At 54.9% G+C, this 17,737-nt stretch overlaps 1 protein-coding gene across 1 annotated transcript; it reads left to right on the top strand.

Moving 5' to 3' along the window:
* The first annotated feature begins 1,227 nt into the window (after nt 1-1,227).
* Nucleotides 1,228-3,349, top strand: CHST14 (carbohydrate sulfotransferase 14). Its single transcript, XM_075531308.1, has one exon. The coding sequence runs from the start codon at nt 1,445-1,447 to the stop codon at nt 2,573-2,575; it is 1,131 nt and encodes a 376-aa protein (XP_075387423.1). The 5' UTR covers nt 1,228-1,444; the 3' UTR covers nt 2,576-3,349.
* The last annotated feature ends 14,388 nt before the right edge of the window (nt 3,350-17,737 follow it).

A 17,737-nucleotide genomic window follows, 5' to 3' on the forward strand; every position in this document is an offset into this window, starting at 1 on the left:
CCAAAGGGACATACCGCTCTGCTGGAAGCCTCAAGCCAAAGGCATTCTGTTCAAGCTCTGGGGGTCAGCATACCCAGCTCCCTGAATTAAGTGCCCAGAGGCACCCCACTCCACAGGGCAGCTTCCTGCATAAACGCACTCAGCTTTGCCTGCTGAGGGGGAAAGCCCATCACGGCCTGCTCTAGCTCCCGGTTCTGCTGCTGCTCTGACCTTGTAGCAGTCTTCTGGATCCAGGAGCTTCACTGTGCAGGGAGGGGTCTGCGGTCCAGCAGATGTGCTCCATTCTGGCTCTAGCTGTCGAGATCCCTCCTGTTTCTCAGAAGGTTTATTTTATACGCAACAGGATGGGGTTCCACTAGAGGTGAATCCCATCAGTATCTCGACCACCACCCCACCCCGCCTACCTTCTTAACCAGAGTCATTCAGGAAAAGGTCAGAGGCTGGCTAGAAGAGCTGGCTGAACGCCGGCTCCAAGCCTGTCATTGTTCTGGCTCTCCGCGGCACACAGGACACAATCTAAGTTCTCACCAATGACTCCCAAAGCACTCCGCTCTCATGCACCTGAAACCCTTCCACGTGTGCGCTGGCCTCACCAGTGGTCCCCAAGCACCAGCTGACCACTGGCTCCGCACCAAGAGTGCCCCGATTTCCTCCCATTTCAGCCATGAGAGGACTTGGGAAGGATGGAAGCAGGGGCGTTGTGGGAATGGGGAGAAGATTCCATTTCCAGATAGTTCAGCATTCCGGTTCAGACGCTTTGTCTGTAGTCGGCCAGGTAGTTCAACCTGAGTCACCATGGAGATGAGCCACTGGCCAGTGCCTGACAGCCTTGGCCGCACCCCACAGGGATGCCCTTATAAAGGGCCCTTCGGAGTGGCCTGGGCCCACGGGGCGGGCGGGGGTGGGTGGGCACAGCGCGCACACTAGGGCCTTGGGCAAGTGTGGACTGGTCGAGAGGCGAGCTCCCTGCCTCGTGGAAGATGCCAGGCTTGAGCGAGCGGCAGGATGGTGGGTGCCCACCTCTGTCCCGCCCGCAGGGGACACGCGCCGAGGGAGAGAGGGGGCCGTGCTCCGGCTTGGAGAGCTCGGCAGCTTTGTTTCCGGAGCCCGGGGGTCCGGGGCGGTGCTGGCTCCGACACCTTCTCCCGCGGGGGCGCCCGCCCCTCTCCCCGCCCCCGGCCTGGGCCCGCCCCCGCGCCTGTGTCACGGCGGGCCCGGGGGCGGGCGGGGAGCGTCCGGGCGGGACATCCGGCCCGGGTCCCTCGCCGCGCCCGCCCGCCGCCCGCCGCCCGGGAGCCGGCCACCCCCGCGCGCGCCGGGTCTGCCCGCCAGCCCTGCCCTCCTCGGACCCTCGGGGCCCCCCAGGCCCGGACCCTCGGCTCCCGCGGGGCGGGGGGCAGCGCTCCGACCGGCTGGGCCGCGCGGGCCCCCGCCCGGGCGCACCATGTTCCCCCGCCCGCTGACCCCGCTGGCGGCCCCAAATGGCGCCGAGCCCCTGGGCCGGGCGCTGAGGCGGGCGCCGCCGGGCAGGCCCCGGGCCGGGCTCGGGGGGCCGCCTCTGCTGCTGCCGTCCATGCTGATGTTCGCGGTGATCGTGGCCTCCAGCGGGCTGCTGCTCATGATAGAGCGGGGCATCCTGGCCGACCTGAAGCCCCTTCCCCTGCACCCCCGAAGCCGCGAGGGCGCGGCCTGGCGCGGGGCGCTCCCCGGCCCCGGGGGGCTGCCCGTGGACGCCGGGGACTCGGACTTGCAAGTGCGACAAGACGTCCGGAACCGCACCTTGCGGGCCGTGTGCGGCCAGCCGGGCATGCCCCGGGACCCTTGGGACCTGCCGGTGGGGCAGCGGCGCACCCTGCTGCGCCACATCCTCGTGAGTGACCGCTACCGCTTCCTGTACTGCTACGTCCCCAAGGTGGCCTGCTCCAACTGGAAGCGGGTGCTGAAGGTGCTGGCGGGGGTCCTGGACAGCGTGGACGTCCGTCTCAAGATGGACCACCGCAGTGACCTGGTCTTCCTGGCAGACCTAAGGCCGGAGGAGATCCGCTACCGCCTGCAGCACTACTTCAAGTTCCTCTTTGTGAGGGACCCCTTGGAACGCCTCCTCTCCGCCTACCGCAACAAGTTCGGGGAGATCCGGGAGTACCAGCAGCGCTACGGCGCCGAGATCGTGAGGCGGTACAGGGTCGGGGCTGGGCCTAGCCCCGCCGGAGACGACGTCACCTTCCCGGAGTTCCTGCGGTACCTGGTGGACGAGGACCCCGAGCGCATGAACGAGCACTGGATGCCTGTGTACCACCTGTGCCAGCCTTGTGCCGTGCGCTACGACTTTGTGGGCTCCTATGAGAGGCTAGAGGCTGATGCCAACCAGGTGCTGGAGTGGGTGCGGGCACCCCCCCATGTCCGCTTCCCCACTCGCCAGGCCTGGTACCAGCCGGCCAGCCCCGAGAGCCTGCACTACCACCTCTGCAGCGCTCCTAAGGCTCTGCTGCAGGACGTGCTGCCTAAGTATATTCTGGACTTCTCCCTCTTTGCCTACCCGCTGCCCAATGTCACCAGGGAGGCCTGTCACCAGTGATCTAGGTACAGGACCAGCTGCTATTGGGGACCTAACCGTCCCAGCTTCTGGTACGGAGGAGGAAGCCTTAGCCCAGAGGCCTGGGGCTTCTCCATGTGCGCAGATGGCAGTGACCGCTCTGGGAAGTCCCTTGTCCAGAGTGGCTACCCAGAGTGGTGCCGAGGACAGCGCTGGGCAGAAAACTTGGTGCTCCCCACGAGGGGGCCTCTGGGGGATGGTGGGATTCTTCTCGCACTGTCAGGGCCGGACACTCAATTGCCAAAGAGGAGACACGCCTGATCTGTAGACTGGCTCTGGGCCCAAGCTGCGGGGCTTGTGCGACCGTCCACTGTGGGCCACACCCAGAGGTGGCAGCAGCCAGAAGCACAACCAGAGCCAGGGCCCTCGTGGCCTATCTCCCGTCCCCCATGCCCAGCTGCACTAGTGCCTTACAAATGCCTCCTCTGACTTCTTGCTCCAGACTCAGAAAATTCCTTACAACTTGCCAGCTTCTTTCCACCTCTCCAAGGAAATGAAAACAGAGGCAGGGCTCTCGCCTGGTAGCTCCAGGAGCCACCAGTCTGCAGGCATCCAAAGACCCCTGTGCCCACCTTGCCCCACAGTCCTGAGGGCCTTCTCCCTCCTCAGGCCACTGAGGTGGTGACTGGCTGGTGCATCTGGCTGCCACTTTTTCTGACACATTTATTTTAAATGTATACTTTTGGATAGAATCTTCGTGAGGGCTTTGTTGTCTTCCTAGTCGACTTTTTAATTAAAAACGGTTTTGTACAAAAAGTCAGGAGCTTGGTGATTCTTGTCCCTTCTGGGCCCCTGGAGGCCCAGGCAGTCTCCCTGGCGTCGTCTCCCCAGGTCAGGAGGGGCACGTTTGCACCTAAGAGGTGAGAATCTATTGGCATGTGTGACTTGTCTGGGCCAGTCCAGAGGGGGCACTGCCACACCATGGGACCTGCGGGGCCTTCCAGCAAGCCATATGGACCCCAGGCTGACCTGGGACTCTCCCCAAGAGCAGGCCCACAGGAGGAATGGTCCCGGGTCCACAGCACATTGACATGAGCTATTCCTTTAAGAAGGGAGGTGAGGGTGAGACCCAGGCTCCTCCTCCAACGAGCAGATTTCTTAAGTGAGGAGGCCCACAGAGCATTTTCAAGTGAAAAAGGGGATCTTCTGTGCCTGATTGAGCAAGGAGGAGGCTATTCCTGGAAGAGATGGAGTGAGGGGCTGGCTCTTGCTGGTGAAGGTCCCGAGGAAGGTGTTGGTGATATATAGGGGGAAGAAGAGTTGCAGTGGAAGACAGACCTGGAGATGCGGGGCCTTCCCCTGCTCCTCAGAGACCCCAACCTTCCCCCAGGTGACAGAGAAGAAGGAGGCCAGGCCTGCCTTGTCCCTGAGCTGGCACTTGCCTGTTGCCCTAGCTCACCCACCACCCAGTGGAACTCTGTACTTGCAGAAGTAGGCCCAAGGGAGGGAGGGAGGGGGGCAAGGAGGGCTTGCCTGGTAGGGGCCAACTATATCTAGCCTTGCTTTTGGCCTCCCTTGGGGGAAGAAAACAACCCTGCTCGCCACAGATTACCAAATATAATAAAGGAGGTACACATAGTGGAAGACAAGAGAAAAAAACCTGCTGGCAAAACATAGGCGGTGGCAGTGCTTCTAAAGGACCCGTGACCCTCTGCTCCGGCTCTCCAGGTCACATTGCCTCTAAGAAGTCTTCACCGATCTGTCTGGGTTCCGCGCCCTTCTGCTGGCTCCTCTTGACCTCAGATAGCGCTTCCCATTTGTGTTCTGGCAGCCCTTCTCCCCTGCAGAGAATGAGGGGTTCTGGGACGTTGGGATGATGGCTGTCTCGTGTACTTGCCCTTCCCATCACCTAGCCCAAAGATCAGGCAGACCGTAGGCGTGAAGATGGCGAGGTAGTTGCAAGGGGTGCACCTCCCCTGCAGGACACACAGACCTGCACCTGAAGTCACTCAGACAGGTCAAGTCCCAGTCCTGCGCCTCCTGATCGGCTGCCAATCACCTCGCAGAACCTCAACTTTACCCCGTGTCTTGTGCAGAGTGTTGTGAGGATTAATAAAGAGAATGAGTCAAGGCCCACACCCCAACATCTAACGCAGAGGTCCTCAGGGGCTCACCACTCCACCCACCCCTGGTTTCTTCTTTAGACCTACAGCAGCTAAGCAGGCCTCCTTGGCGCACAGGAGAACCCAGAGGACGCTGGCCCAGCCGTTGTCTTTCTCTCATCTCATCCAATGCCATCCGTGTTGTCCTGGTTTTCAAACCGGAAACTGGAACAGAGAGGCTAAGTCCAGCCAGCCGAGGCCTAGCCCTTTCTTCAATAGAGGAGAAGGGGAGGAGAGAGGGAGGGAGAGCTAGCTTATGGAAAGTGGGAGGGCAGAACAAAGGGACTAGAAGCTTAAAGAAGGTGAAGGCTAGCCGGCGTTCTGTTTGGAGCCCTTTGGGCGTAGTGTCAGGAGTCCTGGTAGAGCAGGGGTTAAGTGCTTGGCAGCGAACTGGTTCAAACCCACCAGCGCCTGGTGGGAGGAAGATGTGACCGCGGACTCCCTTGAAGATTATAGCTTTGGAGACCCTGTGGGGCAGTTCTGTCCTCTAGGGTCACTCTGAGTCAAAACTGACATGATAGCAATAGGATTTTGTGACATCTCGCTCTCTCCTCGGTGCTTTCATTCCTTCATTCAACCTGCTGACTTCCACCAGGTCCTGCCCGGTGAGAGACTCAACAGAGGCTGTGGTCTACTCTCCTCCCAGGCAGGAAAGGGGACTGAGCCGCCACACATCCTCAGAGGCAGTACTGGACCTCGGGGGTGGAGGCGTGGTGAAGATTGGACACAGAGGGAGAGTGATTGCTAGGACAAACTGCCTCCTGGGGTGTTTTTGTGTTTGTTGTTTCCCCAGAGCCAGTCCTAAGGATCTCCTCTGCCTTGCAGCTAGTCGAGAGAGTGGGTGTCTGGCTAGCTCCAGGGGGCACTGGACACTCAGGCCAGCTCTGGGTGTACAGGAGGCTGAGTCACCAGGGGCAGGGATCTTCTGGGGATCCCTGGATCCCCGGACTGTGTTTTCAGGGTTCATATTGAGTCAAGTCCTACAGCACTGCGTGGCCCCTCCGAGGGTAAGGGTCCCCTTTGGAGTGCACTCCAAACTCAATCTGAGAGTGATGAAGGAGAGGAAGGAGCGGCTCTAAAGGTAAAGGGTCTGGCTCTGGATGCCTCCCTAGGCCTCCACGGACTGCCTCACGTCATCCACCACTCTGTACGCAGCCAGCATTGTCACTAACCAGTGAGTAATGCTTACTAAGTAAGCCTTGTATGACGCGTCATCATTCCCAATTGATAATGAGGAAGTTACATTTATAGATTGGCCCAAAGAAACCGGAGGATTGAGATTAAAAACCAGCTCCATCAAAGGTTTTCTTTCCCCAAGCAAACACACACTATCACTTGTCTAGTTCACTGCATTCGCCGAATGAGTATTGTTGTTGATTTTCTCTGAATGTTACACCCTGCGCCAGCCCTCCTTCACAACCATCCACAAGGGATTCTGTCCTTTCTCCACATTGGCCGACCCCGAGAGTTAACTTTCCATCCGTGCTGGACCCAGACTCGATCACTTTGGACCCTCCTCCAAGCAGACGCCAAGACAGAATTGCATTGGACGGACAAGGTGGGCAAACACCTGGGAGCATACGGGACCTGGGAGCCGGAGGCGACATAGACAGCCCAGCAGCTGTGAGAAGGGAGAGAACAGGACAGGCTGGGTAGGGAGAGTCTCAGATCGCAAGAGAGCTCTAGGAACATTTCGGCCAGGCAAAGACTGCCCATAAGCAGCATCCTTCCTCGGAGAGAAACAGCCCGGCCCTAGTACCCCTACCATGCTCGGCCCTGGCTGGGAGCAATCTGGGAGCCTGAACACAGAGGTGGGGCCGCAGACACAGGCCCTGGGCTGCCTGCACGTCTCATAGCAGGTTTTCAGGCAGGCACATCGGAGCGTCGTGCCTCTGTGGCTGTCACACAGACCCAGCCTGGCCACGCCGACTTCTGGCCACTGGCCTGGCAGGTTCTGTGGATGTCGTGACCTCTTGAATGAGCAGAAACCAGCTGTTGGTCTAGAGCAGCGGTTCTCAACCCTCATGTCGCGACCCTTTCATAGTCCCTCATGTGATGGTGACCCTCCAACCATAACATTATTTTTTGTCGCTACTGTTGCTACTGTTTTGAAACAGGCAACCCCTGTGAAAGGGTCATTCGACCCCCAAAGGGGTCGTGTCCCACAGATTGAGAACCTCTGAATGTCCGTGGGTTCCTGAACAGAACTCTTTCCTCGGGCCATCTCCTGGCCTTGTAGTGGGACAGCTGCCCCCTGCCCTTCATTTGAATATTGAAACACACATGCCATCACCATACAGCCTAGGGAAGGGGAGGCGGGGGACCCCCACCCCCACCCCAGCATCCATCTGGTCATTTTTCCGTCTTTACCCGCGAATATGGAGAGACTAAGCTGCCCCAGGAGCTAGCTCTGCTTGAGTCCCAGGGGTGGTAGAGTCCCCCAAATCCAAGCACAGTGGCCAGACAGCCCTCAGAGTAGTAGGGCCCAAGGGTGCAAAAACCAGACAGGGCTCCAAAGAGGCTGCTACAGAGGGCTTGCAGTCTACCTGGAGGAAGGTATCAAAGGTGGAGAATGGCAGGTGAATTTAAGTGAGGCGTTCTGGTTGGGGAGCTACTCTGGGTTGGCAGCTTCCTCGTTCCCTCACGACTACGTGCTGAAGACAAGAAGATGTAATGACCTTTTTCCACAAGAACTTCCTCCTCCGAGCCTTCTTGGACAGAGTAGCAGACTAGTCTCCCACAAAAGAGTCTCCGCTACCTGGGTGCAAATGTTCAACAAGAAAGTGATTAGGGCAGATGAAAGAGGGGGATCTGACCCAGGATAGGGAAGTCTGTAGGGGAAAACCCGTCCCCTGTGCAACTTTTAGGAGCCTTGGTGGTAAGTGGTTTACGCGTTGGACTACTAACCACAAGGTCAGCAGTTCGAAGGTGCCAGCCGCTCCTCGGGAGAATGATGAGGTTTTCTGGCCCTATAAGGATTTACGGCCTCAGAAACCCACAGGGGGGCAGTTCAACTCTGTATCAGAAAGTCTGGTGTTCCACTCTAAGTTGAAATGAACTCAATGACAGCGAGTGAGCACAGTTCTTGGGGGGTGGGTCGTGATTTTTGTTCACTGGGCCTGCTCTTAGCCCAGAGCACCCACAGGAGTGAGTAGAGATGAGAGACAGGGGCGCAGTGGCTGCAGAGGCAGGGCAGGGGCCTCAGTGGCCGCTCAGATGCCTAGCAGCCTGCCCTGAGGGTTAGCTCAGCTTCTGCGTGCTTCATCCTTCTCTCCACTGAAGTCTCACAATCCCCGGTCAAGACTTCTAGGAGACCTGTCCACCCTTGCATTCCTTGTCTGGCTCTGCCCCATGGACTGGGAGCTTCTCAAAGGCAAGGGCCAGGCCTTGAACCCACCCCAGAGCACATTACATTGCAAGACAGGCCTGGTGAGCTGCTTCCAAAAGGGCACAGCGTGGGAAACCCTCGGGAGCAGCTAGGTCGGTGGGAATTGGAATGGATTGGCCTGCGACCGCCAGCAACAAAGGCGCTCCTCGATAAAGGTTGCATTCGTGGCAGCCCAGGTGACCAAATGCCCAGAGAGGTGGAGAGAGTTGTGTGTTTGTGAGAGAGAATGGAAGAATGGATGGCTGAGCGGCTGAGTGGAAGGCGGGGTAGATGGCTAGATAACAGTAAAGGAGATGGAGGGAGAGGGATTTCTACAAGAAAAGAGATCAGAACCACACTGGGAAATCTGGTGGCTGGGATAGTGCCTCTTCAAAGAGACAACTGGAATGAAGGAGAGAGTCCAAGAAGGGTACAATAACTGAGGAAGGGGCCCTCGAAAGAGGACATGGTCCAGGCAGGGCTGGACCCTGGCTTGCTGAGACACACAGGAGAAGAAGGGTGCTACCTTGACTAGCAGGAACAGAACCAGGTGAGAGACAGATGTTATGAAAGAGGGACCCATAAGGGGAGTTGAGGGATGATCATGGGAATTCCCATTAAAGGAGTGGCTTCCGACCATTACAATGGCTTCCTTAGAAGAGCTAGGAGGCAAAGGGAACTTATAGAGGTCTAAATAAAGGCATGTACATATGTAAATATATTTATATATGAGGATTAGAAATAGATCGATATATATATATATATATATATATATATATATATATATATATATGATTAGTATTAAGGTAGCAGAGGGACATTGGGCCTCCACTCAAGTACTCCCTCAATGCAAGAATACTTTGTTCTATTAAACTGGCACTCTATGATGCTCACCTTCCCAACACAATTGCTGAAGACAAAGCGGGCGCATAAGCAAATGTGGTGAAGAAAGCTAATGGAGCCCGGCTATTAAAAGATATAGCGTCTGGGGTCTTCAAGGCTTGAAGGTAAGTAAACAAGTGGCCATCTAGGTCAGAAGCAACAAAGCCCACATGGAAGAAGCATAGCAGCCTGTGTGATCACGAGGTGTCAAAGGGATCAGTTATTAAGCATCAAAGAACAAAAAAATCATGTCATTGTGTGCTCACATCCTCGATACAATTGCTGAAGACAAAGCGGGTGAACAAGCAAATGTGGTGAAGAAAGCTGATGGTGCCCCGCTGTCAAAAGTTATAGCATCTGGGGTCTTAAAGTAAGGTGATCAGACATCCTGCTTTTGGCAGGACAGTCCCAATTTTTAACAATTTTTCCCGTGTCCTGTGGTGTTTTAAAAAAGTACCCCCCCCCCAAAAAAAAGTCCCGATTTTTGGAAAGAATGCACAACAAGCTAGGGTATACGGTTTTCAGCTGCCATGTGGCTATTTCACCAGGATATGAGTTTTATCCATGGTTTCCCACTGGTGTCCTGCTTTATCAATTTTTAAATCTGGTCACCTTATCTTAAAGGCTTGAAAGTAAACAAGTGGCCATCTAGCTCAGAAGCAACAAAGCCCACATGGAAGAAGCACACCAGCCTGTGTGATCATGAGGTGTCGAAGGGGTCAGGTATCAGGCATCATCAGAACAAAAAAATCTTACCATAGTGAATGAGGGGGAGTGCGGAGTAGAGACCCAAAGCCCATTTGTAGGCAATTGGACATTCCCTTATAGAAGGGTCGTGAGGAGCTGATGAGCCAGTCAGGGTGCAATGTAGCAACAATGAAACATACAACTTTCCTCTAGTTCCTAAATGCTTCCTCCCCTCCTACCCACTATCATGATCCCAATTCTACCTCACACATCTGGCTAGACCAGAGGATGTACACCGGTACAGATAGGAACTGAAATACAGGAAATCCAGGACAGATGATCCCTCCAGGACCAGTGGTGAGAGTGTCGATACCAGGAGGGTGGAGGGAGAGTGGGGTGGAAAGGGGGAACCAATTACAGGGATCTACATGTGACCTTCCCCCTGGGGGACAGACAACAGAAAAGTGGGTGAAGGGAGATGCCGGACAGGGCAAGATATGACAAAATAATAATTTATAAATTATCAATGATTCATGAGGGAGGAGGGAGGAGGGAGCAGGGAGGGAGGGGGAAAATTGAGGAGGTAATGCCAGGGGCTTGGGTGGAGAGCAAATTTTTGAGAATGATGAGGGCAATGGATGTACAAATGTGCTTTAAACATTTGACGTATGTATGAATTGTGATAAGAGCTGTTTGAACCCCTAATAAAATGATTTTTAAAAGCAAAAAATAACTAAAATAAAAATTTTAAATAACGAAACAATGGCTTCCTTAGAGCAGACATGGAAGAGGGCCAGGTTCACTTGTTCATAACTATCCGGGCAACCCAGAGGAGAGACTCGGTCTCCGCTTCTGATGGCCCTTAGGGACAGAACCCTGTGAGGACTCGTGGTGTTAGATTCCTGGATTTCCGTCGTCCTACTCTGCCACGAAACATTATGATCTGGGGCAAATCCTTCCTGCAAGTCTTGCTGTCCTGCCCTGTCACCTTACGGGGTTCACAGAGCTCACCAGGAAAGGAGTTTGCCACACTCTCTGGGTCTGCACCAGTGGAAAGGCCACGAGAAAGGCAGCAGGGCAAGAGTTTGGGAGTCAACAAGACCTGGTTCACATTCTTCCCTTTGGGCACAGGGACTGTGACTGAGTCAGCATTAGACCTGTCACTCAACCTTCCTGAGTCCGTCTCCCTCTAGGTTACAGGGACAAAAGGACATCTGCCCTGCAGAGTTGTAAGACTTCCAAACAAGTCACAGAAAGTGCCCGGTCATTCCAGAGATGCGAGCGATTGCCAGCTGGGGCTGAGGCAAGACCGGAGTACCCAGAGGACACGCCTTTCTCTTTCTCTCCAACGTCCCGCCTGCTCTCCGAGTTGTGCACATGGGGAGCTGCTTCTATCTGGCCTGGGATTAAAAGCATCCTTTCCAGCTTGCTCGCATCGCTTATGCTTCCAAGTAGAGGGAGAGTCCGAAGGCCAACATCCTAAGGATCACGGCCCTGTGCTAAGACATGCCTGTACATCTTTGGTTTGATTTTTTTGTTTTTAAAATGTATAGCACAAAAGTTACACAAAATAGCACATCCAACACCCACAGACCTAGGTTCACCCGTCAACATTTTGCCACATTGTGTGCTGGTTGGTAGTGGTGGCTGAGCCGGTTCCCACGCAGTGACGGCCAACAGGCCTCGTCCTTCTCCCATCGCTCTCATGCTTGCGGCCATTGCTGCAGCCGCTGTGTCGGTCCCATTGTTAGGCCCTTCCCCTCTACATCACCGAGCACGAAGCCCTTCTCCAGGGACAGGGCTCTCCTGACATCATGCCCAAAGTAAGCTGTAGACATGATGTTGTTCCAGCCCCCGCAATACTTCAGCGCGCATCATTTTATGGGGGAAGGGTAGTCTGCATATAACCCGGTCCCACAAGCTAATGAAGTCATGCTGTGTGAGCGCAAGAGCCGTGGCACGGCCGCAGCCCAATGTCCCCACCCGTCCTGGTACGCTGTTTTAAAACCCGGGCTCCGGTCCAGGGCGGCGTCCTGCATGGGGTTGGCTTCTTGGCCTCCTTGGATCTCAAACCATCCGTCACCCTTCTTTGGATGTCTTTTTAACCTTGGCCTTGCAAGCCACTGGCGTAACCTGCTGTTTCGCTGTGCCTCCGTTTGGGCTGCCGGGCGGTTTCCTCCTGATGAGATTCAGGTCGACACGTTTAATACGCAAAGCGCCTCTGACAGGTTTTTCCCACTCTGCTTTGGGGAAGAGAAGGCTAAGGGGGGCACGAGGGCTGCCCCACAGCGGCGGCGAAGCTGACCCTGCCTAGGAGGTGGCCCTGGTACTTGGGTCTGCTCACAGCAGGCTGGCTCCATCCGCGGAGAGGGTGTACAGATGGGCATCTGCTCCCCTGGACTCCTTTGTCAGCTCCTTTGACCACCCTGACTCCGAATGGTGCGCAGAGGTTGACGGGGTCTGGCACAGGAAGAAGAGGGGGACCCCCAGGGGTGAGGGACCACTGACACACTCTGCAGTGAGCACCTACCATTAGTCATGGCTAGGCAACGCCACCCCACCCCCACAGAGGCTCCTTCAGCAGTTTTCACCCATTTGACTTTTCCCCACCTGCTTCTTGACACCCCCAGGGGAAGTGACGCATCACATTACACACACCACATGCGACACACACTGTGGAGGGTGTACCAGTCCTCTGGGTCCCGTCATCACTGCATTCTGTTGGGTTGCCTAGCAACTCGAGGTCTTTGCAGCCCTTCCCAGCCCGAGGGTGGGTGGAAGGGGCATCACGTGACTGTCTGGGTTCCTCTTGCTCTGGGGTCTCCTGGCCCCCTTGCTTGTGACCAGACGCTTAGCAGTCAAGGAGAGTCCTTGGACTCTGGGGAGTTGTGAGCTCTCCCCTCCCCCGTCCTGTGGAGCGAGTGAGTTTCTTTAGCGCCTTTCCTCTGGCTTGGGCGCCACACACGTGTGCCCCCTGGTCCCTGGAGCTCCCGCAGGGAGGCCACTGAGCGCCAAGGGGAGGAGGCCTCCCTTCCCGCCCTCACCTCTCTCTCTAGTGAATCTGCTGGGAGAGAAGGTCACAGGAGACGATCCGGGTTCAGCCTACAGTCAGTGGTGCTCAGCAAGGTGCCCGGCGGTTCAGACTTGCTCCCCCGTGCGAGGAGGCAGGTGGACAGCCCGTGTTCCTGGGCAGCTCCTTCATCACCCAAACCCGAGGGCCAACTTGGCACCATGTGTGTGTGACACTCAATGCTCTGTTGGGTTAGCTCAGGCCAATAGTTTACCTGGGGTTCTGGGAGGCCCGTCTTAGAGATCGGTGTGTAGAATTCAGGGAGTTAGCAACTTGGATAAAAGCCTCATCTTCATTTTCCTTACCTGCGATTGAAAAGGCCGAAGTCTCCTGAAATATTAGGAAAACCTGGGACTCTGTCACCTAACGAGTCACTCTCCAGCTGTGGGCGGTATTGCGGAACACCAGGGCAGGAGCGCTGCAGGGACATCCCACGGATAGTACATCTGCCTCCCGACCCTTCAGGTGCCAATAAACAGCCACACACCCACACACGGGGGCACGTCTTTGTGTCTTTGACATCTTGGACGCGAAATTTCAATAAGACTGCTTATCTGAAACGTCATTCTGAGACTGAGTCCCTGTGTCTCACCAGACACTCAAGGGGGCTGCGTAGAAATGGCCTGGTGTTTCGGGGATAGGCCGTGGAAGTTTGTATCAAGCCCAGTGCTTCCCGAAGAGGAATCTTGTACAAAACACCTCGCTGCACTGGAGTCAGTTCTGGCTCACAGTGAACCTATAGCAGAGGGCAGGCCTGCCCCTGTGGGTTCCACGACAATGCACCTTTGGGGTGTAGAAGGCATCCTCTTCCTCTCTGGGAGTGCCTGGGGGTTTTGAGGCGCTGACCAACGAGTGACCCACTGCGCTAATTTTGAGTGTTCCGTTTTGGTGCTGATCCAAGCAACTTACTGCACACAAATCCTGAGGGTCTGAACATGGCCATCACGTGTGATGGTGCCACTTGGACTTCTAGGTTTGCATCTGTCAACAGAGGAGGTGCCAAGCCGCCCCACCTGCCCGGCCCCATGCTGACTGGGAAAGAGCAGGCAGACCTCACATATAAATGGAGATGGCAGGGACAAAGTGGGGCAGGTGGACACTCGGTTAAACAGACTGCTCCCCTCAAAGGGTCCTGGAGCCTGGCATCAGTCCCACAGCGCAGCAGCACATTCAATGGCGGCAAAGCACTCTTATCTACCACCTAAAATCCATGGTGCTCATTTGAATTCTTTTAATGTTGTAATTTTGTTTAGATTGATAAATGGGGTCGACTTCCACACTCCCAAACTGTACTCGCTGTCATCGAGTCGATGTGGACACACAGTGGCCCTGCAGGACAGGGCGGAACCGCCCCCTGTGGGTTTCCGAGACTGGAACTAGAGCACCATCTGTCTCCCAAGCAGCATCTGGTGGTTTTGAACTGCAAACCTCATGGATCGTAGCCCCACGCGTAACCACTGTGCCACCCAGGCTCCTGCTCTAGCTTACCCCTTTTCCTTTTGGAAGCCTGACCGTGTTGGGTTTCAAGCATTAACATAACCTGGTTTCCAAGGCTTCCCAATGCAAGATAAACTCACAATCTACTGCCGCTAGGAATGTCCAGCGGCTGTGACTCCTTGGCTTACCCACCGTCACGTCCTACGCTGTAAGGACTGTCACATCATGGCGCCGGCTGGACAGCTGTTTGGATTTCTCAGAATACAGCTTCCTCGTGATGTCAGCACTGTTCAAGAGGCCTGGGCCCAGGTTGCCATAACTGCAGGACTGAACATGGGGTCCGTGAAATATTCCTTCTTTCCTTACCTATTTCTGGAAAGGATCTAGCTCATGCTTTCTACGATTTGATCGCTTTAAAATATGTATACTTCAAAAAGCTGTAATTGTTACGATGAAAATCAGAAAACTCACAAAATGCCAGATGCTTCAACTTTAAAATCCGTCTCAAAGGCATGAAAAATGATTGCTGTTGGCCTTCTCCAGGGCCATTTTAGCCGTGTTGGGGGTTCAAAAGTGTGCATAGTCAGTCCTTGGACTCAACATGATCATATAATTCCCAGAACCTGAGTCTCCCTCTCTGTTCTTCCCCCAGGCTCCTGCTGCCGTCTTCTGAGTCTAGCTGCTCACCTCCCCGACCTCCTTGTCCCCGCTGTCCCGGTGGCCTCGCTCTGTCTCCGTGCTGCCCAACACATGGGGTAGCTGCAGCATCAGGCAGTGCTCTAACCGCAGGGCTGTGCTCCTCTGAGCACGACCGGTCTCCGTCCCCACGGGTGCAGTGTGGTGAATCCACTCCACGGCACTGTCTGCTGCTGGGTCCTCACTGACAGGGCGCCTTCTCCTGCGGCCACGAGGCTACACTCAGCAAGGTGGAGGCTGCTGCTCTTTGCTTAGCCTCGCTCTTGAAGTGCCCAGGAAGGCCTCTTACTTTCTCTCTCGAGAAAGAACTTGGAAAAACATTTTTCCAGGACCCAGCTGGTGGGACATGAATCAGAGAAAACATCAGAGGTAGTTTCTAGACGAGAGACTCTTAACCCTTGGTCCCCAAATCCCTGGCGTTGACATTCAGGTCTGTGGGAGCCCCCTGGAATTATGTGTCTATCTCCTAGTATTTTCTATTTCGTCTCTCCATGGGTTCTCAGGAGTCTATCTTTTGATTTGGGGGTCACCTAGATTTCAAGCTGAAAGAATTGAAGATGGAGGTTGCCATCCTGAAGGATTCTGTGGGCACAGTGAGCCAACGGAATGTGAAAATTACCTAGCATATCACTAATATCATAAGCAAGTAAATTTTGGCTAAAGGTAATTCAAAAAATGGTTGCAGCAGGTCGCTGACAGAAATTCAAGCTGGATTCAGAAGAGGGCACGGATGACCAGGTGGACTGCGGGTGAAAGCACAGACTACCAGAAAGATTTTAATTGTTTCTTAATTATTATTATTATTATTAATTATTATTATTGACTATGCAAAGGCATTTGACTGCATGGAACATAACCAACATTTCCAAGAGTGGGAATTCCAGAACACTTCATGGTGCCCCTGAGGGGCTGCTACACAAATCAAGAGACAGTGGTTCTAACCGAACGAGAGACTACTGCGTAGTTAGGGAAGGCGTGTGTAAGGATTATTCCCCCCTTTGACCCACTTATCCGTTTGCACACTGAGCAAATAGCCCACGGAGCCGGCCTATGCAGAAGAACGCAGCCTCAGGGTAGAGGCAGGCGGACTCACTCCCTGTGATGGCAGATGGCACAGCCTTACCTGAGGACCTGGCGCGCTGACCAGGAGATCAAAGAATACGGCCGTCAGCCTGGATTTCCACTCAGCGGGGAGACACACAGAGCCTCACAGCTGGACCAAGAGGCGACATCGGAATACACGGAGAAACTGCTGAGGTGGTCAAGCGTGCCATTTTACTTGGATCCGAACTCCATGCTCACGGAGCAGCTGTCACAAAGTCAAACTATGGATGGCACCACCGGGCCACTCTGCTGCCTAAGATCTACTCACCTGTGCGTCTGAGCCAACTCTTGGTACTCCCCGAGGCGGCTTCATCTGCATGTGAAAAGGGACGGTGAATCAGGAAGACCAAGAATACTCAACTCCTAGGATCATCCAGAAGAATCCATCTGGGGGAATTACAGCCAGAACGCTGCTTAGAAGCTTGGAGGGGAAGCCGTCTCGCGTACTTGGGACATGTTATGTGGAGAGACCAGTCTCTGGACAAGGACGTCAAGCTCAGTAAAGCAGGGGGTGGGGGGGATAGAGAGTCCGTGACAAAGGACCGCACTCAGAGAGATGGACTGGCACCGGGCCTGCAACTGGGGGCGGGAAGGAACCACAGCGTGAGGACAGAGCTGGGCCGGGCCTGGCGGGGTTTGGTTTGGCGGTGCATCGGGTCACTGTGAGTCAGCGCCGACTCCACGTTGGACCGACAGCACAGTGCAGACAGGTCGGAGCAGCTGGCTGGCCAGGACAGAAGGGGGAAACACACTTAGGTATAAACTCCGGCCGGGGCTCGGAGCGGACGCCTCGGGCTTTGTCCTTACTTCATTTGGCTGCCATTGGGGTTTCTAGAAGCGCTACTGACATTTTTGGGGACATGCTGCTGGCTTAATTTGTGTCCTTGAAGTCTTAATTTGTGTCCTTGAAAGAAGCATTCCATTAAGCGATGCTTGCTTTCATCATGTCACATCGAGCTTTGAAAGGGCTGTCCTCGGCATTTCCCGGAACCGGCCGGCAGGGCCAGGGCAGGTGGCGCTTGTCCTGGTCTCTGCGTTCACGGGGTTCTGTGTGGGAGTTCCGTAACAAAGTTGCGACTGTGCCTGCTCCCTGGGGGTGCCGAGCCTGGGGCGGGCCAGCCTCACATGTGCGCATGCTTAGAATGGATTCAGCGGCTCCCATATTTTACTGTTTTGCTGTCTTTCTTTTTTTTTAATTGTGAATTGAGTGATGCCAATCACGTCTCCACTACACACACTCACACACACTCTTTCACACTCACACACATACTCACACACTCTCACACACACTCTCACACACTCACACACACTCTCACAACACACTCACACTCTCACACACACACTCACTCATACACACACTCACACACACTCACAACACACACTCACACACACAGTCACACACACACTCACACTCTCTCACACACTCACACTCTCACATACACACTCACACAACTCACACTCACACACACTCACAGTCACACACTCACACACACACACGGTCACACACACTCACACACATACACACACTCTCACACACACACTCACAGTCACAACACACACTCACACTCACACACATACACACACCCACACACTCACACACTCTCACACATACGCACTCACACTCACAGTCACACACACTCACTCACACACACTCACACACTCTCACACACACACTCACACATCCACACTCTCACAACACTTACACACTCACACATACACACTCACAGTCACTCACACTCACACTCACACACACACTCTCACACTCACACACACTCACACTCACACACACACACTTTGCT

This window comes from Tenrec ecaudatus, chromosome 14 (genome assembly GCF_050624435.1).
Source record: "Tenrec ecaudatus isolate mTenEca1 chromosome 14, mTenEca1.hap1, whole genome shotgun sequence".
Classification (NCBI taxonomy): Eukaryota; Metazoa; Chordata; class Mammalia; order Afrosoricida; family Tenrecidae; genus Tenrec; species Tenrec ecaudatus.